At 38.3% G+C, this 24,510-nt stretch overlaps 1 protein-coding gene across 1 annotated transcript in view; it reads left to right on the top strand.

The window, feature by feature from the left end:
- Positions 1 to 24,510, top strand: part of LOC110015128 (chemokine-like protein TAFA-2) — a 91,006-nt gene that overhangs the window by 2,619 nt on the left and 63,877 nt on the right. The window contains exons 2-4 of the mRNA XM_078948013.1: positions 7,165 to 7,238; positions 8,512 to 8,627; positions 14,443 to 14,598. Of these exons, the coding sequence (XP_078804139.1) occupies positions 8,513 to 8,627; positions 14,443 to 14,598 (271 nt within the window). The 5' untranslated portion in view covers positions 7,165 to 7,238; position 8,512. The remainder of the gene's footprint in view (positions 1 to 7,164; positions 7,239 to 8,511; positions 8,628 to 14,442; positions 14,599 to 24,510) is intronic.

A 24,510-nucleotide genomic window follows, 5' to 3' on the forward strand; every position in this document is an offset into this window, starting at 1 on the left:
TCTCCCTAAGTGATAGTAATGATTGTAATTGAACAGGCACAGTTTCTTCCTATAGTGCTCTATCACCTTGAATGCAATCTGCTGCGTCTCTATGCGTGGATGTGTGTGCTGTTTGAAGAGACGCCACGTCCCCGGTCCTGTCCCTTTGGCAGCTGGCAGATGTGCCGGTAACCATGAGCGACAGCGGGAGAGTGTGTTTGCGGGATTATGAAAAGCTGTGACCGTGCTGTGCTTTGCTGCCTGGCTCCACTGTGAAGGCGAGGAAGCAGAACAGCAGAGCCATCGGTGGGAGCCTGGGGTGGTCATCACGGCAGACCTCAAACAAATACCACAGCTCGTTAAGGGGGAAATGGTTTGAACCCTGGAGGAGGAGATGCCTTAGAGCTGGAGACAGGAGAGGAAGGGCAAAGAAATTGGAGAAAATTCAGGGCATAGTTTTGGTGTTATCAGGACTGATCGGACATGTAACAGAAAATCCTCTGTTTTCGGAGGTTTGGTAGTCAGGTGAAATCTTTCAGTCTTAGATTTCCAAACGTGTGTTGAAGATGAGGTTCTATAATTAAAAAAATCAACCGAAGGTCCTTCTGACATTGGTTTTAAAAGACAGCATCTCCCAAAGATGACTGCTCAAAGACGCTGTTTTTGGCAAAGCTTCTGTGCTGGTGTCTTTACAATTTAAAGATTTAAAGCCTTTTCATTGGCCTTTTAAATTCATGAAACCTTCATGTCTATGAACATGTGAATCATTTTCAATTAAATGTAGGATCTCACTACCCTTCAATTTAAGATTGATTTCATCTTTTTTTTTTTTTTTGGTGGATATGAGTTGAAAAAGGACTCCTGAAGTCTTGAAATTCACCAAAAGTCCTCGTGTGTTTTAGTTTGTGGAAGGGGACAGCCTCACACTGGCATCATTGCGTGATGTTTCCGAGGTCCGTTTGTGATATGTTTGCCTCATCCCTGTGTGGAATTGCTTTGTAAGACTGTGAGTGAGGGTTAGAGGCCCTGCTCGTCCGAGGGGAGTGCGGCAACGGTGTCATGCTCCGCAGACTCACAGACAAATTAATTCACTTATTGACACCGCTGACACGTCTCAGTGACTTTTTAAAATGAACAATTGATTAGGCTTCCTGGCTCCCTTTTGCTCTCACACACTCCATTTTCCTGACTTCTCTGTTTCTTTCCTCCTCTCTTTTTTTCTCAGGCCAAACTTTTTTTTGTTTTGTCATGTTTTTCTACCCATCCTCTTCAGTTCTTTCATATTTTTAGTTCCCTCCTTTTCTTAAATTTCATTCCTTTCCCTTCTTGTGCCAGGCAGCACTCTCTGTCATTCAGCAGGTTCGTCACGCACACTGATAATGCGACAGTGCACCAGTTGCTCACCAGCATCAGAGTGAGCAGGTGTCATTAACCCTTGTGCTATCCTAGGCACTTTAACATTGGCAGTTGGGTCATCTAGACCCACTAGACAGTGCTCTGAACCTTTCTTCTTCAGTGATTTGTGATCTTCACTGGTGTCCATGGATTACATGAAGTCTTTCCACCTTTATCCACCTTTGTCATGGTAGGGAGAACACGTCAATGGAAGGGGGGGGGGTCATCTAAGATAGCACAAGGGTTAAAACCTTCTTGTGTTTTTCAGATGTGAAAGTTTGCATATGCTCATTAAAGAAAATGAGAGACGTGGTGAATGTAAAAAAGAAAAGAAAAAAAAAGATGAGCAAAAATGTGTGCACTAATTAAAAATATATGTGGTTGGTATCAGTGTCATGAGGTGCAGAGCTGGACCTGAGCGAGTGTGGGTTCACCTCTGTTTGACAGCTCAAAGGAGTCACTACATATAGTGAGGCTAAAGCTCATGCAAAATTAAAACCAGCTTTATATAAAGATTGTTTTCTTATTCCATTGATCCAACCTTGGACAGTAAATATTGTAAATTAAGTTCAGATGTTTTTAACAAAAATGCCACAAAGATTTGCTGGAAACTCTCAGCTTCTTATTGTGTTTTTTCTTTTTCAATTCAAATGAAGGCAGTAACTGAGTAAGACTGGGTTAGAGCATCTTTGTGCTCACCTGTTTTAAAGGACATTTACCAGATATCAGCTTCCACCAAAAGATATCATTGGTTAGACAAATAGCAGATCTAGAGTGAAAAAACACATTTAAAAAAACATCTTTGCACTTTTATGCACACAATTATGAGTAAGTGTGCAAGGGAGTGTACATTTCTATATTCAAAGCAGTTAGATGAGCAGAATAGTCACAATGGCAGATAACGTGTGGACCAAAACTAAAGATTAAATGATGCAAAAACAAATTACATCATTCAATCTTGTTTAACCAGAAATGCAAGCTGCCCCCTGTCGTGCTAGCAGAAGGAACAAAATAAAACATAAATCTTGCCGATTCATATGCAAAGATGAGAAGAAAAGCAGGGCCAGGGTGAGGCGCATCTAAAAGTCTCGTGTTTCCTTTTCACCTTTCCATCCATATTCCAGAGCTGAGGGACACAGACTTTTATTGGCCTATCATTGCTTTATTAGAGTGCGGCAGATTTATGGGTTGATCCGTGCTTCTGTCTGTCAGAAGACTCTGTTATGTGCTGACTTTCAGGGCTTTAAACCGCTTTTAATAAGAACGCAGGGAAATGGCTTCCTCTCACTCAAACACACTGTGTTAGTGGGCTAATGTTTATTAGGCTATTAGTGTCTGCACTTTTTCTATAAAATAAGCAACAGCTTTGTCTTTTCATTAGGTTTTATTGTTTTTCTTTATGAGGAGGCTGCTTTAATGAGATTTGTGTGACACCAGCCAGCCCTTTAACACAACTGGTCTTTATGATGTAAATAGATGCAGCAGTTTATGAGACTGTGTTTTTATGCTTAGAGCAGAAAAGAACAAATAACTTAAACTTTTACTTTGAATGTATTTTACTTCTGCTGGTGTATTTGCATGGAGCTGAGTCTAGACTCTTGGCAGTGACCGGTCACCTTTTTTGTGAATTTCACTTCATAATTCAGAGAGGCTGATAAGAAAATGCAGATGAGTTCAGCTGAGAGACAAAAATCAACCTTAAAAGTCTAAAAATAGTGTAAACAATTTCAAAAAAAGATATATTTTCCACACTATTGAACTTGCTTCTGCCTTTCCTACCCTCCAACACACACACATGCGTGCATACACACACATGCGTGCATACACACACATGCGTGCATACACACACACATGCATACATACACACACACATGCATGCATACACACACACGTATTTCTCAGTCAACGGATCCTGAGACGATGGCTTGTGCAACAAGGTGGGATTTAGACTTAAGTGCAGGCAGATCAATTGAGCTGTAATGGTACCTTAGTGCCAAGGCCATTCTCTGAACTCTGCAGTCAATACCACAGCCTGGTAATGGTCCTGAATTCAAACTTTCACTCACAACTCTTTCCCTGTCTCAACAATTTCAGCACACAGAGCATCTTTCTTTTGAATTTGCTTGCCATTCTATTAACAGAAAGAAAAGAGGAGTAGTCTTCAGATTTTAAGAGTTTAGGCACAGTGTTTTTACCTCATGACGCCCTATAACCTGGTTGGAGTTTAACATCATTCATTGTTATTTTTTAAGGCTGCTTTTCATAATTTCATGGAATTTTTGTTCAGATATGTCATCAGTGTGTTGCTAATCTACACAAGAGTCTAAAAAAGGAAGTAGGAGGAGCAGCAGATACTTGTATCCAGGATGTTTCAGTAAATGGGGAGAAACAACAACAGCATGCATAAAGAAATGGAAAAACAGAGACCTATAGTGATGCACTTCATGGGGAGCAAACAAAAGAGACAAAACAACAGGCAGAACGTAAAGACACAAATACATACAAAGCCGGGACATCTGAAAAGTCCAGGAACCAGATGTGTTTGTTGGGTCTGTGTAATTTTGTGCATTTGTTCATGTGCACACAGCAGTTCACCAACGACCCAAAAGAAATGTAAAGCAACAAATGTGCTGTAATAGATTTTGCACTGGAAGCGTAGGAAGCAGGCAAGAAGCAGCACCATAACCCACCCTGGCTGAATGTTAATATAGTCCATATCGGCAGAAATCTGAAACGCTCCACATGAGGTTTCACGGCGCTTTATGCGTTTGCCCGTTTCATTTTTAATATCTTTCTGCCTCGAAGAGATGCACTTTGTTTTACACCGACATGCTTTCTGTCTGCCTGGTATGTGTCTGGGCAGAGCGAATCCCAGCAGGACGACTCTGGTGTAACCTGTGTGGTCTTCAAGCCAATTCCTTTTTTTAATTCACACATCCACATTGAAGCTGGACATATTACACCCCTCTGTTTTGGGGGGATCAATGCAATTCTTCTTTTGCCTTTTTATTTTGATCAAAGTCTGAAAGTTACACCACTTGGGTTCAGCACTGACTGCCATTATGGTGGTAGAGTTCCAGACATAAATTTTGTTATTAAATATATTCAAGATCTTCTCTAAAAAGCTTTTTTTTTTTTTTAGCAGACACAACTTCTGTTCAGGATGGTTCAACTTAATAGGTGGTCAAATGTTTCATCAAGAGTAAAATGATATTCTGTTAAGTAAAGCTGGAACATTGTTATAGTGTAAAAACATCTAAGTTTAGAAGTAGTAGGTTGCATCAGGCAGAGCAGATAAGCAAAGAAACATCTCTAGGAGCTGCAACTCGAAATAAGAATGTAGTCTAAAGTTAGGAGAAATGTTCTGTTTTGACTCATTTCAGTCCAGGTCAAGTGAACACTTGTAGTAAGAATGTTTTGAAGATTGTGATATGTTTAGTCAGGAAACTTTCATCTGTTCCAAACTAACTGCTCTCACTGCTGCATGCTATGTGCTTCCAATGTTTGTTGAAAAATTAAGGAATTTGAATTTGAAAGTTGATATGCGTTGTTTTCTTTTTAGAAAAAAAAATTGTCCATTGTGGGAAAAGATAAATAATGCTGAAGAGGAGGGATTGGGGTGATCAAATAATGCCGCAGTTCTTAGTCTCCTCAGTCCTGTTAATCTGAAACTTCCTGTCCCGACAAATCATTTAATCTCCGCAACTGACAGCCTTATCAGGCAGACAGCGTTTATTTCCGATGCTCTGCAAACGTATTTTCTGATGCTGCAGATGAGGTCAGAGACTGTTTGCACATGAATAACTGAACAAATGTGTGTGTTTGTGATTGTGCTGGGGCGCGTGAAGGGAAGCAGATGATACCTTTCAGATGCAGGGCACACTGATATATATTTGTGGCGATGGCAGGATTGCCTTGTTGCATGTCGATGAGCCTCTGTGTCAGTCCTGTGCGATTACTGCAAGATATGACACGACTCATTCCTGCTGCCCTTAGAGACCCACAGTGAGGGGAGATGGAGTGGATGATGTAGAAAGAGGGATAATTCTGGATGGGAGGGAGACTTGATGCTCTTGGATAATCTTCAGCATCTCTGTGGCCTATTTGCTAAATGTGTGAGTGAGCGTTGTTGCTGCTGCCAAATCTGAAGTCTCCTAAAAGACACAATGGCAGTTTGAGCTCTCTTTTTCTTCTTTTATCCTGGTGCCCCTATAAGAACCATTTTAGTTACTTGATCTTAAGAAAAAAAAAGTGTGCACTTGTGTACCTGAACATAAGCCCCATGAGATTTCCATTTTTCATTTTCCTTAAGGCATTAATATGCTTTGAAGCATAGTCTGTGGTGCGAGGGAGAGTAAAGGTGACATCGGCACTATTAATGACGGGATGGGACATTTCATCCCGAGAGTCGCAGCCGCTTGAATCTAGGGACCACACATACACGTGCACAGACATGCATGCACAACTGTGCTCTTTTAATGAGTGTATCAGAGAACAAAGCTGATAAAAATGCATGCCATGGCTCAGTCTTTAAAAAGGGAATAAGAAATAGGCTTCAGTGCAGCTGTGCAGCATCCCTAATCATTTCTCTCTGCACACACACCGCTCATATATTGTACTGGAATGAGACAGACACGCCTCTTGACACATAAATACACTCATTCGAACTTTGCACTGAAATGTGGAGGTAGGATGTGCTTACAGGAGTCAGTGGGCAGGTCATTAAAATAAATATATCTATAAAAACTAATAACAAAAAGAAGGAAAAAAACAAAGAAAACTGAAGACTGAATGATTATGAATATTTAGTGTCCTCCCTCCTTTTTCTCTTAACAGTGACACAAAGTTATTAGATATTAGCTACTGTAACACTAACCATTTGCTATATTACTCTGACTTAATTTGCTAGCCACCTTTCTCTGTAGAATTTATCTTAAGGTTGAAAGCCCTTGCTATCTACTTCTTCCCCACTAGGGGGCAGTGGCGCGACACAAATGACTGTTGGGAGATTTGGGTCTGAGCTCACACCTTCCCAGGACGTTTCCTAGCCTATTAGCAGACTGAGCTGAATATCAATGAGTTATGATGAATAATGAAGGTTTGGGGGAGTTTTGTCATTAGTGTGTTATGTTGTCTTTTATTTAGACTGCAGAGTTGGTCTCTTTGCAAAGGGAGAAGTGTTGACACACCATTACAGCCGGATGGTAATTCACTTTGTGTGCGGTTCTAAAAGTGTGTAGAAGTGCAGAACTTCTGAAGCTGCCACTCAGCTGTAATTAGGAAGAGCCTGTCCTGCTGTTCTTTGATGGGCTGTGAATTTACCTTGCAAATATTGTGCAAATTTAGAGTGTGTGTATGAATGTGTGCAGGTGTGTCAGCTAGGAAATGTTTAGTTATCGCCAATGCATACCCATTTTGGAAGCAGTTCAGTGTAGAGTTTGTCATACACATGTGTGCGATTGTCCCTGTGTGAGGCTGTGTGTGTGTATTCATAATAGTGTGTTGGAGTATTTGTGAGGGAGAAGCAGCAGTGTGTGATGTCTAGAATGGGGATCACATTCTGCCTTGGGGTAGGTGAACCTATTGTAAACAATGGATCTGACAGAATCTAGGCCTTCACATCTTCAACCTCACGTGTGTGTGTGTGTGTGTGTGTCTGTGTGTGTGTGCTAGTGTCTGTTTAAACATGCATACACATGCAGACCTTCGCATAAGGCCAGTGAAGGCCACTACTATGGAACCCTGGGGCAGACCCTTCTGACAGATTTCCTTTTCACCTCCTTCCTCCAGAGGCGTCATCTGTTTAAGGCGAGGAAGAGGAGGAGAAGAAGTAGGAAGAAGAGGAAGAGAAGGAGGTTTGAGAAGTGAGTGAATGCAAACATGGCCTGTGCTCTTTGTAATGGTGCAAAGTAGAAAAAAGACCAAAGGAGAAACAGAACATCAGGGAGAGACGTAACACATAGATGATGTGATAAAAGTTCAAAGTCCCACTCTGATCCTCTTTTAAACTATTGTAAAAGTATTCCCAGTGGTCTTTTAATTATGAGTATGCCAATTTTAGACAAAATCAAAAACACTGTCATTTTCTCGCACATACAGTAGTTTCCACAGAACGAAAGGAGTTAATCAAAACTTCACCTCTGAGTTGTAGACGGGGCTGTTGGCGCAGTGTAAGCTTGCACCTATTTTCAATCATCCCTTTGTTTACATTCTCTCCCACTAGCTTACAGTCCCTCACAGCCCTAACCTAACTTGACTGGTGCAACAAGAATGCTGAGCAATATTGGAACTATCCAGCCATACAGTTTTTAAACCAGATGCCAGCTCAGACGAGGAAAACAAAGACGTACATGGATCTTTTTGTCTGCAAGCGGGTGCATTGGAATGGAGCAGAGCAGAGAGCTTGTAGGCCGCCAATGTAGGTCCCACGTCACAGCTACAAGCTTTTTCAGACAAACCTTTTTTCCTCTGCTCCTGATTCACAACCCTTTGAATAAAGAAATACTCAGAAATGCAATTTTAATATTAATTTACACATGTCCTCCATCCTGAGAAAAAGGCCACAAAACATTTTTAAAATACCAAAAACATAATTTAATTGGAGTGGGTCTTTAAAGAAGGAAAATAAATGTTTTCTGACACAAAGAAAAATCACAAAAATATCAAATAGTTATTACTGTTAAGATGTTTAACCAGAAAAACACATTTTCTGATTTGATTTTTTGTTTGTTAATATGTATGTTTTTTAATCAACCTATAATGACCCAAACTGCTCTACAAACCATGTTGTTTTTATAAAGAACATAAAAAGAAATATAATTAATATAATAATGTATTCATTTTAATAATGGTTAGTTTTAACCTATGACATTGCATCTAAGGTGTATAATGTTATTTAGACTAAAAGCCAACATTTTTGTGTGAAAATTCTTCTTGATGATTTATTCCTTTGGTAGAAGTAAACAAAAGTGTTTTTTAAATTATTTAATCTATTGTGTTCTCCAGATTTCTTGTGTTTTCATCGTGTCTTATCTTTGCTTACTGTTCTGTTTTATATAGTGTCTCTTAAATTCAAAAAGCTGTACATGTTTATTCGTCCTCCCTGTTTGCCCCTTGCCCCCTCTTTCTCTCTCTCAGGATGAAGCTGAGGAGAAGGTCAGGTTGGCCTTGGCAGGTGGCCTTCCTCGTTGCCTTGGTGATGCTCTGGGTTGAACCAGTGTCTTCTGGCAACCATAGCCATCGGGGACCGACAGGTACACCAGTTCTTGATCTGAACCTCGCTTTCAACACGGCGAAAGGTTAATTACACTGTCACTTCAGAGAAATAACACATGTTGCTTGAGCCTGCCGCTGAGTGAGACATCGAGATCATGCAGGAAGGGGCCGTGTAGACACAGTTTGCTGTGTTTTACAGTCTGACAGAATTGAGATAAGGTGTCATTTTAAGCCGTGGATGCAAAGGAAACTCCATTTGAGTGATCCAGTCCATACAGAAACAAACAGCACTTGAGTTTTCAACACAAATAGATCAATTAGGATGAGATCAGAGATGCTGCGTCCTAGAGGTCTGTCTCTTAGTGAGTGTCAGTGCTATAAAATAGGCTTCATGGTTTATATTGAAGGGCCAATGGACTTTCTAATCCTAATGCCTATAATCAACCATGCCAAAAAATAAATGCATCATTCTGGAGCTTCTCTTTTGACCAAAATGCCCCTTCCCCTATACTGAGGTATGAAAATCACCATCAAAGCTGCTATATTGCCAACTGTGGCTTAACTCAGACTTTCAGCACTGAACCTGCTTTTCATTTTCCTTCTATAAGTCATAGAGAAAAGCCAGCCTCATTCTGAAAATGCCCAACTCTGGTTTATAAATATCATTGTGGAGGACAACAGGGGCAGCTGTTGTGCCTCAGCTTGTTGGAGGACGCCTCCAGCGTTGCTCTCCTTCCTCACACTTAATTATGAGAATTTCCTTAATTATCCCCTCAGTTTCTCCACTCTCTCTGCTCTTGTTTTTGCAGGGTGACCTTTATGCGACACAGAAAACCATCACTCACTGAAAACATCCAGTCTGTCCAGTGACTGACAGTTTTAGTTTCCTTTCAACAAAAAGAAATGCGTCTGCTTACGGCAGGGACGCTGCTAATTGAAGGGCCTGTGGATTGTGAAGGTTAGGATAGGCGATTGATCACTTTTCATTTCACTCTTGCTTAATATCTCACTCCCCCCCCCCCCCCCCCCCCCACCCAAACCAAGCATTTTTTTTTAATGGTTGCCTTAATTGTTGGAGGTTCCTCTGGCTGTGAATTTGAATAGGACACAGAAACTTCAGATTAAAAATAGAACATAATTGCTGGATGCATTTGTCTTTTTTTGGTTTTGAATGACTTTTACTTTACATTTTTAACTACCTTCTGGTGCTTTACCATTTCCTACCACAAGGTGACTCTGTAGGTCAAAAAATGCCACGTGCTCACATTTAAAAATTTCTTAAAATCGCTTGTTTTCAGGTTCCTGCCTCTAACTCACAAAAAAAATAATGAAAATAATGTTGACACCTGTTTAAAGATAACTTTACAGATAACTTTAAACAGGTGTGTATTTTCTGTTTTATATCACTTTTTGCTTTTCTCTTCATTCATGTCAAATGACTTTCCTCGCTCCAGATCTGTTTGTCTTTGCAAGAAATAAATACAAAGTTGCCAAGGTTGAGTGAGCAGGTTTTTTTATTGGAGATGGATTTTGTTCCACTGCAGCGTTCACCTGCAAACTCCAATATTAATTAGCATGAATCTAAATGAGGCCTGTTAAACTCTGATAACTTTGGGAGGATGGATAAGCTGAGCAAGACCCAGAAAAGGAGGGGCAGGGACAGGAAGGTAAACGAGTGAGAACTCAGAGAGCAAGAAGGAAACAGAAAGAAAGAAATGCATGTTTGACTTTGTTGCCATGTTGTTCAGCCTTTGTAATTCCTCTCGATTGAAAGTTCCCTGTGCGTTTGTCACGCGTGTAAACTGTGTCACCTCTACACTGACTTTGCCACCTTTGTCAGAGTTGCTTCACAGCGTCGGACATGCTTTTCAAAGATTGATGCAGAGAAAGAAAAAAAAAAGACACAGCCTTTTCGATAAATTGTACCATACTACTGCCCGCCTGTGTCTGTCAGAATACATCAATCGCCTGGCTAACCCTTTAGTTTAAGGTAGCTTGAATACCCAGCTATTGTTACGGCCCATCGACATACCAGCTCCCCCCCTCCTGCTGCAGGAATAAAAGCATTTAGCCATGCTTGAGAACTCTTTTCATCTCAGCGTGTTAGGCTCTATTACACTAAGATGGCCATAACAGAATGCTTTAAAGGCAACACCAAGACATTAGATACACTGTTGTGTATATAGCTGGGAGCTGACTCCTCAACACACAAATCTTTAGCAGATGAGGAGCTTTGAGTCAACCGTGCAGTGAACAGTGCCTGATTTAGGGAAGTGCCCAAAGTGCATTTGCGATACTTCTCTCACGTCCTGCTTTTGCTATTATTTTAGTTCTGCTATTTTTAATCAACTATAGGCAACCAATTTTGTTGTCAGCATTTGTTACAAATAAGAGGTTTGTGTGTTTAATCCAAGAAACCCAAAAACAAATTTTTCATAAATCTTGAGAATTTAAGTTTTTTTGTAGAAAACAGTTTATAAAACTTCTACTGTCACTGCAATCAAAGACTATTTGACCATTAAGGCGTGCTTCTCCACTCTTTATGCAAAAATCCTCCCCTTCATGTAGACCTAGCATGGTTTCCTGGCACACAAAAACATGCAACACAGCGCATGTTCAATAAGTCAGAGAGCGGGAAAGAAAATAAGTAAAGCTGTGTGTGTCAGCTCCTACGCAAAGAAATTTTTACTTTTGCATTTTTTTCATTGGGGCACAAGAAAATAAATCACAGCAATATTCTAACTCACCAAACACACCAGTGTAGTCCTGACAGCTGGGATAGGCTCCAGCTTTTTTTTCATCACTGCTAGTAGAAAAGAAATGTCTAAATGTAAGAGATGAACCAGCTGCCAGTTACAGAAATAAAGATCTGGCCTGATTCCTAAATAAAGCTAGCTGCCGTGATATTACGCTCCTCTTCAAAAGCAGCAACATATAAGTAGAAATGTATTTTTTTGTCTATATTTGGTTAGAAGAAAGGCACCAGTTGTGCATCTGTCCTGAATGCTTCCTGCTTCATTTTTCAAATGTTTTATTGTGGGTTTATAACACTTATGTTCAGAAGGCTTAAAAAAATTGCTAAGGCTTTTTGGGTCAAGTTGAGTCATTTAGGTCAGCGTCTCTTTCCCTCATCCATCTACGCAACATTTGGGAGTTTTATGAGATAACTGGACTTATCCGGTTACACTCGGGGGAGGGGGGGTCCAAATGGGGTTGGACAAGTTTACAAAGAACAAAGAAACTTCCCACTGTTTTGATTTTGGACTGCTCCAATTTTGGACACTAATTTATCAGAGAAGAACATAGTTTTATTTAAATGTGAGACTTTGTTTAACATTTTTGAACTTCAAAACTTTAGTTTTAATACAGTTTTATTGGTCTTTTTGTTCATTTATTTTGAAGTCAAATTATTTCTAAGAAAAAACTTAGTAAAGCTGTCAGCTTGGTAATGTCTGGTTCTTTCTGTTTGCAGTAAGAGGTAATGCTCCTTAACGAAGGCCATTTTGTTATCATTTGATACATTTTGAAGATGTTTTTGAGCATCCTTTTTAAAGGAGATAGAGAAGGCAGTCTTTTTTAAGCACTCACTTTAAAAAGCACCTTGGATTTTTCTTTCATTAAGCTGCAAGTGTACACCTTACGAAAAGCCCAATGGAGGTTTTTTTCTGTAAATAACAGAAATCCTTTCAAAGAAGCTTGTTGGCTGCTCTTATATCTTAAATTTGGCAGAGTTTACTTCATTTGCATTAATACATGCTTTGCTAAGATTTTAATTAGGCTCCAAACCAAAGGCATGCACACACACACAAATACAAGATAAGTGTTAATGAAATTCAGGTAGAAGTATCATCCACTGCTTACACCCATCCTCAAGAGCTTTGCTTTTTTTTTTTAATACAAGCAACCGCTGCACACTTCTGATACGGACAGTATAGGGAGAAGACCAGCGCTCCTTCTCATCTCATTACAGCAAAAAAACGAGCTGCAGTTTGTTCTCGCTCTTGGCTTTGGCATCGTTTTTCCTCCACCTGTTTGACTCCGTCTCCCTCCTCCTTCTATGCTCAATAACAAGCTGGCTGCTTCTCAGATTGGACCAGCAGATTGAGAAGCTACATTTCGGTAATAGTAATGAATTAATTGTCAGCATGGAGTAATTATAATGAAGGATTAAACAAGTGGAGCTGATTGAGCTTGATTAAGGCTTTCATTTTTTCTTTTGTACGACAATTATTGCTAAAATTATTGATGCACAGACAATTTTTGTCCCACCAAATTATATATATTTTTTTCATTTACTTTAATTCTTGATTTGTATCAGTAGATGGAGGCTTTATATCTGTGTGAGTGCGCGTTTGGGGCAGTCTGGCAGCTGCTCCAGCCTCAGGAGAGCCTTAGATAGAGGAGTGACGGAAATAAAAGTAGAGGGATGATAGTGGAGGGGGTGCCCTCAGAGAGCCAGGGATCATTGATGGCACTCTCTAGAGAGAAGAACAAACAAACTTTAAATCAGAAAGGATGAGAAGGGCCATGGCCTGCAGAAATGGAAACTTCTACATAGTGTGTACTGTTTGTGCACTCTGTGTGTGTGTGTTTGGACACACAAACATTATGTGTCCGCCTGCAAAGCTTATCCAGCTACGCGTGAAAAGTTTCCGAGTCTGGCTAAAGTCACGTACATAAATAAAATCTGGGCTGATGGCGCAGCTCAACTAAGGTTTTTCCAGAGGTATAAAGAGGCTTATAGGTAGCTTGTAATGTCGCTTGCGGGGTTTACTTTGCCTGAAAAAAAGGGGGAGACAGCGTATCGGAAGTACACAACAAGCTTTGAGTAAGGGGAGACTAGACAGCTGGATCCCATTCAGAAGCCATAAGAAAAAATTGAATTCCTTAAACATGGCATGCTTTATGTACATCAAGCATATATTATAAAGTTAAGATTTAAGTTGTCTTTTGCATGTTTTGCATAAAATAATGTGGAGGCTGCTGCTCTGCTCCAGTGGAATGACTCTGAATCACATCTGTAAAATTCAAGTGTCATACAGAGAAGTTAAAGCTCCTGAGGGGCAAGATTTGGATTTAATTGGCTTCAAGTTCAGCATGACCTCATGACATTAAAGTCAGAGAAACGTTATGATTAACAGATTTGGGTTCACAAGGAGACAGGAAAAAAGCCAATGATGGTGCTGTAAGTCTCTACGTAACCCTTGTGCTATCCTAGGCACTTTAACTTGGGAGTTGGGTCATCTAGACCCACTAGACAGTGCTCTGAACCTTTTTTCTTCAATGATTTGAAATCTTCACTGGTGTCCATGGATTACATGAAATCTTTTCACCTTTATCCACTTTTGTCATGGTAGGAAGAGCACATCAAAGTAAGGGTGGGGTCATCTAAGATAGCACAAAGATTAAATGCATTTACCCTATAATTTATTACTTTCAGCAGCAAATGGGCAGAGCAAAATGCTGAGGAGAAACGCATACACTCAAAGCAACAAAAGCAAAACAACTATAGATGCAGATTCAAAAGTAGAGGGTGTCACTGAGGGATTTAAAGGATTTGGGCATATTAGAACAGTGGCTTACGCTCTCGTCTGATTTCTCTCATAAATGCGCATGCTGGCACATTGATTAAATGGATGATATTTAAAAATAAGAAATTACTATACTATTGCTCTTCTTTTTCTGAATTCATCCACATAAATCAACCAAGCAAAAAGCCATGAAAAGGACTGCAGTGTATAAGAAGAAAAAAAAAAAACTTGAGTATTTGTATCAATGCATATATGAAGGACGTTTGAAAAGTTTGTATGTTTATAGCAAAGAATTCTGCCCTTTTCTATCTGTTTCTTGTAGTATCATATCAGGTGAAGCAGGGGACGTGCGAGGTGGTAGCTGTCCATCGCTGCTGCAATAAGAACAAGATCGAAGAACGCTCTCAAACCGTCAAGTGTTCCTGCTTCCCAGGACAGGTTGCTGGTACCACCAGAGCCAGACCATCCTGTGTGGAAGGTACATTCAGTGTTTTGACCTGCTCAAGCTTCTTTTCCCAGAAGCTGAACTATTACTTGATAAGTTTAAAACAACATATACTGTATGGTTATTCACTTTTAGAATCAGATTGATCATCCTGAGCACACAGCGAATGGAAACATGACCAGAAGCAACATTAACTTAACCATACACACATCATTTTGATTTTCAAATGATGTGTGTATGGTCATGATCTAACATTTGATTGAAGCTGCATGTTAATCACAGCCAGGAGAAAAACCTTTGAAGGCATGACTAAAACATGACCAGGATTCAAAATGCCGATTTTGACAGAGGTTGTGTGTGCTGGGGGTTCCCAAAATAATTGAGCCACTGACGACTTTGACAGGGTCACACTGGCAACAAATACTTTTAATCATCTGGCTTCATTAAATCTAATATATAAAATGTCTCCACTAAAAACAAAAGGCTCCCTGAATGCTGATTCTATAACAACATAGTTTGAGTAAAACAAAATGCTATTTTATGCTTTTTATGGAAGTGGTTCTCTCACAGTTGCTTTAGAGGTAAAATGAAATAAGCATTCTCAGTGTTTTTCTTTGATTTGATAAAAACAATCTACTCTGAACGCTGAAACTGGCAATCATTTCTTTCAAATATTGTTCAGAAATCTGTCTAAACCTGTGACAACACTTCCCCTTTGCCAAGATTATCCAGCCCACATAACAGGTGTGCCTTTATCAAGATGCTGACTAGACAGCATGCTTATTGCACAGGTGTGCCTTAGACCGGCCACAATCTCAAAGGAGCCCAGCCACTTTTAGAGACTAATGAACACATGTTAGAGCCAGTGTTTATTGGAGACTAGTGTTCAGTAGAGACCAGCCGCTATTGGAAGATATACAGTAATAGCTGTTCATTCCTCCCCAAATCCCCATAGACATTGAGATGTCTTATTTGGGCTTCTTGGAGCCAGCAGGTACTTCCTGTTTTGAATGTGAGGGGTCACTCTGTCCAATTCCATTTACAATCAATGTTTTCTAATCAGTAGCTTGATATGGCACACCTGGAAGGTGGGATGGATTATCTCAGCAAAGGAGAAGTGCTCACTATCACAGATTTAGACAGATTTGTCAACAATATTTGAGAGAAATGGGCAATTTTGTGTTTGTAAAAAATGTTTTTGTTTTTGAATTCATCTAATTACAACTGGGAGCGAAAACAAACAAAAGTTGAGTGTTTATATTTTTTTTTAAGTGCAAAGTTTTTTTTTAACAGGATGGTAAAAATAAATACATAATTTAGTCGAAAAAAAAAAGGATTTGGGGCAAAACAACAGAAATGATATATGTTTTATTTATCTTTTACCACAGTTCTTGGACACAATCAAAGAGTCTAATATTAACTCCAGGTATAAAACCACAGTTAAACACCTCAGGTAGTAGCAGCTGTCAGTCATGGTAATAGAAAAGTAATGAATTGGGTTTGTTTTGCAGCAACTGTTCCTGGCTATCAGTCACTCTCAGAATTGAAGGTAAAAGTAAAAACACCCTTACCACTCATAAGCATGAAACAGCACCATCAAACCACACCAGCAACTCCAAGTATTATTTTTACTTATGAATGATATAAATGTATTTGTCTGGTTATCTACTGATTAACCTTTGGATTCTCAATGATGAAATTTAAGCCTAAATTGGGATGAACATTGGATGGAGTTTACGGCGGCACTGTGGGTGCCGGTGGTTAGCGCTCTTGCCTCACAGTGAGAAGGCCCTGGATCAAATCCTGGCTGGAATATTTCTGTATGCGTGTTCACTCTGTCCATGTATGGGTTTTTCCCTGGGCACTTTGACTAAATAGTCCCTATGTGTTCCTGGGGGAGTGTGTAGTTGTGTGGTCCTGCAACAGACTGGCTCCAGTGGCCCTGTGATCACAAAAGGGGATTCAGCAAGTTCTGAAAATGGATGGGTTAGAGTTTACTTAGCCGACCTAGACAAATGTAACAAAAATGACCAATTTGGTGGGACAAAGTGAAGTGAGCGTTTTGTTTTGTACACCTAGGCCTCCGCCCACCTGCCAATTAAAAATCGTGCCTCTAATATTGAGCTAGTGGTCATTTGAGGAACTGCAGCATTTGTTTGTTTATTGTTCAAACCAGTTGACAAAAAAAAGTACAATAGCATTAAACCTTCTTTTAGGCTATGAACAATTGGAACAGTGGAAAACAAAATATTCTTATGGCTTTTCATTTGGCTCTTCAGAGTTTGCTTCTACTTTTGGAATGAAAGATGAGAGCATGTCAATCTTCATTTAAAAAAAATCATACTTTCTCTTTATATTTCTGCTTTATGTATTTTTTTTTCTTTTGGATCATTGGGAAATTTTGAAAGAGCAGGTGTAACCATGGAGACAGGATAGTTTGTGTGGTGTGAACATTTCTGAAAATATCATATGCAGATATGTGCTAAGATCAAACACATGTGTACATATGCCGTCACCCAACCAGATCAAATATCATGCCCCGCTAGCCCTGTGCCAGTAGAGGATACATGACTGTCGAGCGAGCAGAGCCACTGAGAGACTCCAAAGCACACGAGTTATCAAACAGTTAAGGTCAGTCGAAATGGATGGAAACTGATTCTAAAATTACACCTGAATGAGTGGACCCGACTTTTTTTTCTTTTTTACTTTTTCCATAAGAACAGAGTCCCTACCATAAATAAATAATCAAGTCCTGCAAAACAAACTGAAACTTTCTTTGCTAACTGTTTGATAAAATAAAGAAAATAATGCATCAATATTTTTTTTGGAACCCAGTATTCTAGTTTATGGAAAATGTGACTTAACACTGACTAATAGATGATGGGCTGCAAGAGAGTGCTAACAACTTTGACAGCTGTTCCATCTTTTTCCATGCCAACGGAGCATGGAAAATAGTAAGTAATATATCCTCTCTTTTTAATAAAGAAATCTTTCAGAAACTTGTCTGAACAATATCCTCCTTGAAAAAAAATATTAGTATTATTAGTAAGAAATTTCTAAAAAAGTTAGATTTTCAAAAGAAGTTTAGACCTCATTTCACTTGGTAAACCAGAAAATTCAGCCTATTTATTTTTGATTATGAAGAATGTCAATGGTAAATAGCTAATTAAAAGACAACCCGCATTTAATGATCAGACAGTGTGGTTTCATAAATATCTAGTCATTGCATTGCTGTTGACTCGTGTGACCAGTCGAAGGTATTTTCTTTCCACAGAAATTATTTTGCCACAAACATATCATCTGGTTCATTTCAGCACTATTTTCACCCAATAAAAGAGTAGATTTGTTTTATAACCTCTTTGATGAGTTCCTAGATGGAAACTGTTGCCTGATAATGATAAAATCAGGCAACCATGGCAAAAATGATTGGCTTTGTAATGAAAGCAAGAAGAATAAGGAATCATGTGAAACTTTGCTAACCTTTTGGAATAAGCACTGCCCCTGTGTTGTGCTTTTGTTGCTCAAACCAGAAGATTGCTGTAGTTGGCTAAAAAGAAGAATTTACATAAATGAGAAAATAATCCCTTTTGACAGAAAGTCAGTCAATGATAAATTTGTTTTTCTATACTTTTAATGACTTTTTCCCCTCAAATCTCACGCAAAGAGAGAGAATCATGCAGGTCCTTCTCTTCACGTGTGGTGAGTTTTTATTCACCTTCTTATTCTCATCTCACCTCGAGCCCTCACCACCTCTCACTTCCAAATCTAGTGCTCAGCAGCACTTATCTCATGAGTCATGCTTGACCTCTGAGTTTCGAGTAACAAAAAGATCTCACCTCATCCGACACTTTCTTATGCCCTCACACATTAATGCCTTCGCATCCATTCATGCTGCTTGCACGTTTCTAGGTTTAAAAGCTGATGGAAAGAGACAATCCCATCTCAGCGGTACACCTTTGTGGGAAAGCTGTAGTGTAAATGGAGCTGCATTATTAATGATGACCAAAAAACAAGTAAACGGTCAGAGCTCCAGTTACTGGCTGCCGCTTTTTTGGGCAAGATTTCATTTTTTATCTCAATAGTCCTAGAGATTATTTCTATTTAGACTTATTTTCCTAGTGACTTAGCTTAAACATTTCTATTAGTTGCATGAACATTTATAAGAATTAGATCAAAATGAATTATTAAAGAAGGTATCTGTCCATTTTTCCTGTTGATTTTAAGAAAGAAAATGTAGGTAGAGATTGTAAAATGGAAACTAATACATTTCTGTTGATTAGCTAAAGGAAGAAACAAAAATATTTAGTATTGATCTGTTTAAGATTATCTGACAGAATTGCTGTGAAGCTGCCCACCATCACTTATATCATTTGCTGTAGGAAATGGCTCCATGACAACAGTCTATTAAAGTCCTGCGTTCTTATATTTTCTTATAATTAGACTAAATATGTATTTCAAGTCATGACACAGAGGACACCAATAAGCTCTACAAGTGTTTTCCTTTGACTGCTTAATTATGCTAATCCAGATAATAATGGTGTTTAAATTGGGCTTCTGAAAGAGACAACTAAAAGCTCAAGTTTGTTTCTGAAATGTTATTACCATTTTCTCAGACTGTGACATTAAAGGTGTATTTTTTTCAGGGCTGAAAGCAGAGCGCGGTAAATGGAATGCAGGAATGGATTTGGTTTGTTGTGTGCCGTTGCAACAGAGGGATTTTCATTGCCAGGCCGCAACATTTAGTTCTGTGTTTCCACACACATCCAGCAGCTGTTGTCTGCTATCTCCTGCTTAATGTCACGCCTTTTGTCGCTTTGTCTGTTTCCGCGCCACCTCTCACTGTTTCTAATCCTTTTTCTGACAGTTTTTCCCGTGAACTTTTTCACCTGCATACCTGTTTGTGCCGGCATCGATGTGTGAGCCACAGCGATTCCACACATTAGTAAACCATTGTGAAAAAAGATGGATGCTGCACTCCAACTGCTTTTGTACCCCAGAAACACGGAGTAGAACAGATCTAACCCTGATCATATTTACTTCTGGGTCCATTGCAAACTTCTGCATTTATGTGAAAGCAAACAGAATTTAGAGAAAAACTTATAATTATGTATTATCTTATAAATAGTGGCTGCAAGTTTCCAAACAGAGTAACACATATGGATATCTATACAACACAGTATATATGCACACGCACACATGCACTTGGTTGCATACATGTAGTGATGTCCACGGACACAAAAGAAACCTCTCCCAGTTGTAGTTTAAGCCTCTAGTTGCTTGACTGAGCAAATTCAGGTCAAGCCTTTGTGAAGTATTAATGGAAAAACACTCCAGAAGAAACATGACTGAGTGCACATATTATATATGCATGCCCTCTCTCCCCACAAGTCAGGCTATGTTGGAATTATAAAGTAGCAAATACACTGTAGTTAGGATTTACCTCGCCACTTGGTTTTAGCTTACCCTTAATCCTCATAACGACCCCTGACAGACTAGAGCTGGTGTAAAAAACGAGAAGGACTGATTTTCTTTTTAATATATATATATATATTTTGTCTTACTTTTATTTATAGCAGATGTTTAATAGGTATCATTTTAGTGTTTCAGTGTAGCCTTCTTGGCTATATCCCCATTGGAAAAAAAAAAGGATTTGATGTGGATGACTAAAGGGTTAAGGTGACAACACAGCCATTTAATTGTCTTAATGTCTCTATGTGACATAATAGATTAAGTGGTTATTTATAAGTAAAGTTTCACATCATTAAGTAGGGGTGTAACGATTAATTGACTTAATCAAGGAATCGATTTATATTCCTGCAAACCCAGATCGATCTGTCTTGGGCAAGCTGTTAATCAAATCGAATCTAATTGACTCATACCATTTAAAAAAAACATTTTAAAATGAAATAAATCAATTACAATCGATATAGAAAAATGTACAGTTTGGATTGATGCACAGACGGTTTATTTTACCGCAACATAAAAACAACCAAGTGCATCACAGCAGACATTTGATGACAGCAAAAAGTGATAGATACATCATTACAATCCAATGTGTGGAAACACTTTTTTGTAAAGATATGTGACCACACAGTTTGGTAGAATGTTCTATTTGTGTTATTTTGATGTGGAAAAACAACAGTGGGCTGAACTTTATGAAACTAAAATGTGAATGGATTTGACATTAATTCTTGTTTACTTGTTTGTTTGTATACATATTTAGTTTACACTTGATTAACTTCCAAGAAATACAAGGAATCTGGAAAACTTCACCTGTCCTCTTCAGTTCCAGGTATTTATCTCTGAGTCACACTGGAGGAATTTTTGGCTAAAGATGTACTGGATCAATTTTAGATGAGTGAATCAGATCAAATCGGACCGTTCAAGATGAACCAAAATTGACAATGAATTGAATCAAATATCACAAATTATGAAATTTAGTGAATCGCTGTTATAATAAATCGTTACACCCTTATTTTTAAGTGAAAAGAGAATAAACAGACTGTTCATTCACAAATTCATATTTACATGTAAAAACACTTTTTTGATTTGTCTATGTATTGAAACTTTGATTTTCCTTTTTTTTATACAAATCAAACACATTTTATTAAAAAAAAAAACACTTATTATTCTGTAATTAGTAAGAAACAGCTCATATTAAAGTATTTCTTATTTAGCACTCCGAGTCTGAGAATGGCACATACACTTTCCATTCACCAGTAAAAACGCATAAGAGTGCTTGCAGTTTCAGCTTTGTCCACTTGATGTCACAAACATTACAATGACAGTGCAGGCTGTGGCACAACCAGAGAGGCACTGAAGCCACATTCCCTTGCAGGACACGCCATTGTTCCTCGCAAACAAAAAATAGGAAAGTTTTACGCCACAACTCATATTGAGTGACATTTTTCAGTTGTTGCAAAATTGTTGTGTTGTGATCTGTAGCGACAGAGCTGCAGGCTTCTTTGTGGCATCAAACCTCAGTAGACCTTATTTAGAAAACCTCAGGGACGAGGAAGGAACCTGGGGAATAACATAGCCTAAGTCCTTTGTCTTGCTTAATCACCTGCACCCCAAGCACAACTCTGTCTAGACGTTTGCCTCCACCAAACCACAAGCTGGAAATTTGAGAGAAAACTTAAAAGGGAACCATTTTAAATACAGCATGCATTGTAATGAGCTGAGAGTGTGATGAAATGTATTCCTGAGCTGTAAATTTTTATCATTAGCACATGCACCTTTCATGAATATGAATGTGGACTCTTAATGAGAATGATGCAATTATCATAGATAGGCTGAGAGGCTTATTGTGCACATTTTTCTGGGGAACACATTTTCTTTCTATTTAAAGAACTCATTTTCACTCTAACGTGTCGATTGTTGCTGTGAAAATCTTACAGTAAAAGAAATGCACAACACAGGGAAAAGTTCGATTACATTTACATATTTTGGAGCTGTGAGAACAGGTAAGTTTGCCTGTTCGTTGTTTAAGTTAGTTGTATACATTTTAAAATTAAAATAAAACATGAATATGACTAGCTATTACAATGTGATCATTGTCAAATACTTCATTTATTCCATTCCTACATTTCTCACATTTGTTAATGGGAAATGGACTTGCATTAAGGACATACCAAAGGAATTAATATCCAGTTGTTCATTTATTTTTAAAATTTGTCGAAAATAAAATCGTACATTTTAAATTGTTAGTTTTGATATATTATGCATATTTCCTTGTGAACAGTGAAGAGTTAAATCTATTTTTAAAATACGCTGCATGAGTCACTGCCAAACATAAACTATATAATCAATGGAAAAAAAGTGTTTTTATACATGCTATTATAGCGCCGTTTTAATAGTGTGTGTGAATGCCAATGCAGCATTTACACTGTAAAGACCCACCTTTTTTGCCACTTATTTTTTTAAACATATTTTAGCTGTCATAAATAAAGCTCTAAATAATAAACTTAAGCTCTTTAATATGAATCAGTAAAGCTTGAAATCAAGAAACCTACAAACTTTAGCACCAACCTCAAATATATGTCAAAAATAAATGGAAAATGTTCTATTTTAATTTTTTTACATTTATGTCTTTAAAAAACATTTTTTAAATATATTGATTAAAACAGACAGTTAAACGTAATAAAGCAAGAAGGAACAGATTGATTTGATTTATATGAAAGTATTATACTGCCACCTTGTTTAGATTTACTCATTGGGCTTCAGTTTTCTTACTTCCCTGTTGGATTTTTTTGGGAAGAAATTGAGGTCTAAAGAAAAACAAAATTTTATATACATCAGTTTCGATTTAAGATTAGTGCATGTTTACCCCCTGAAGGCCCTAAATCAGGAGATTTGGCAACAAAGTAAAGCTGCTCTGCAATACAAATCATTAGATTAAATGTTTTACCTTCTGAGACTCCAACATGAAATTGTTGCTTTCATCCAAAAACAGCAACAACAACAAAAAAATTCAAATACACAAGCAAGACGTTGATTAGAGCTGAGGTTTTTCACTCAGGTACTGGATTCTTACTGAATTAACTTTCTTGGTGGCTGATTATGAATTCCACTTTGCGGGAAAGAATAATTAAACTCAACACAGAAAAAAAGAAAAATGTTCCCAACACGCAATGGTCAAATAAAGATTAAAAGTAAAAAAAAAAAACAATAGGCCGATGCAAAGTTAAACTTTCAACATTAGTCTATGCTTGCAAATATTAAATAAAAATTAATTTCAAAATTTACAGGTTAATAAAATAAAACCCAGAGAAGATGATTGTTGAGTTAAATGCTTATTTTTGTGACTTTAATTTAAATCTTTGAGCTCTCATAAACAGCTGTCAAAGGGCGTGCCCATTAGCTCAGCACAGCACTCTAACCGTTGAAGTCACTAATGACAACACTGTAATGGCAACATTATTAGGCAATATGAAGCCATTAGTTTTAAAAGCACTTACTGCCACAAATGCATGCATTATTGTGTTGAACATTGGACTTTGTCAAAACTGTGAATATTTGTTTTTTGTAAGAAGGTTTGGCTGGCATGAATTTTTATTACTTTTTTTATTTTTATTTGCTCCTTTCAGTACCATGTTTGGTGAAGGCCATTCTCAATTGGTTGTCTTCCTTTCCGCACAGCTTTTTGCCTCTCTCAACTTCCTCATCGCTTCACTACAAACATTTGCTGGTGAAAACCTATTATTAAGGCTTTTACTCCCACCTCTTCCCTCTTTTTTAAAGTCACAGTGTTTTCTTTTAATATGTCGTTTGAAAGGATTTTACCTCGTTCCTTTGCATGAAAGCCAATTTTTCCCCTCAAAAATACCAGCTTTTCCTGCCTCCTTTGCAGGAAACAATAGTCACCAGAGATCAAATTTTCTCTCTAAACAACATCAGTGTGGCAATGTAATGAAGTTGGAGAAATGGGTGTGCTCTTTTATCCCTCTCTAGAGGTACCCTTGAGACAAGAGGATGGATGGATGATGAGTTTGGAGAAAGGGAATTGAGTTATTCTGAGATATCAAGCTGTCTCCTGTCTAGACGGTAGATCCGATGATCTGGAATATTTGAATGTCAGCTGCTGTGACATGCAAAATCGCTGGGCTTTATCTAAAGATTACATAGAAATCTGTAAGGGTTTTGTGTTCTTACATGGAGAAATGTCCTTAGCTGTGGAACCTTTTAGAAAATCTGTCAACTAGTAACATTCAGGTCTCAACCTCAGTTCGAGTATTTTGATTTGACGTACGGCCACAGTTGAACAAAATCAAGCAGACAGTCTCTAAGTGAAAAACCTGTAAAACGAGATGTGTTGAGCTACAGAATAGCCAATAACTCTGATGTCTTTACAGTATTCTGAAAACCAGGGACCACAAACTCACACGTGATGGGAAATGATTCTACAGCAGATGGTGTTTGGTGAAGACAAATGGTTTCCAGATG

The sequence above is a fragment of the Oryzias latipes genome, chromosome 5 (genome assembly GCF_053564925.1).
Source record: "Oryzias latipes strain Hd-rR chromosome 5, Olatipes_Hd-rR_3.1".
Classification (NCBI taxonomy): Eukaryota; Metazoa; Chordata; class Actinopteri; order Beloniformes; family Adrianichthyidae; genus Oryzias; species Oryzias latipes.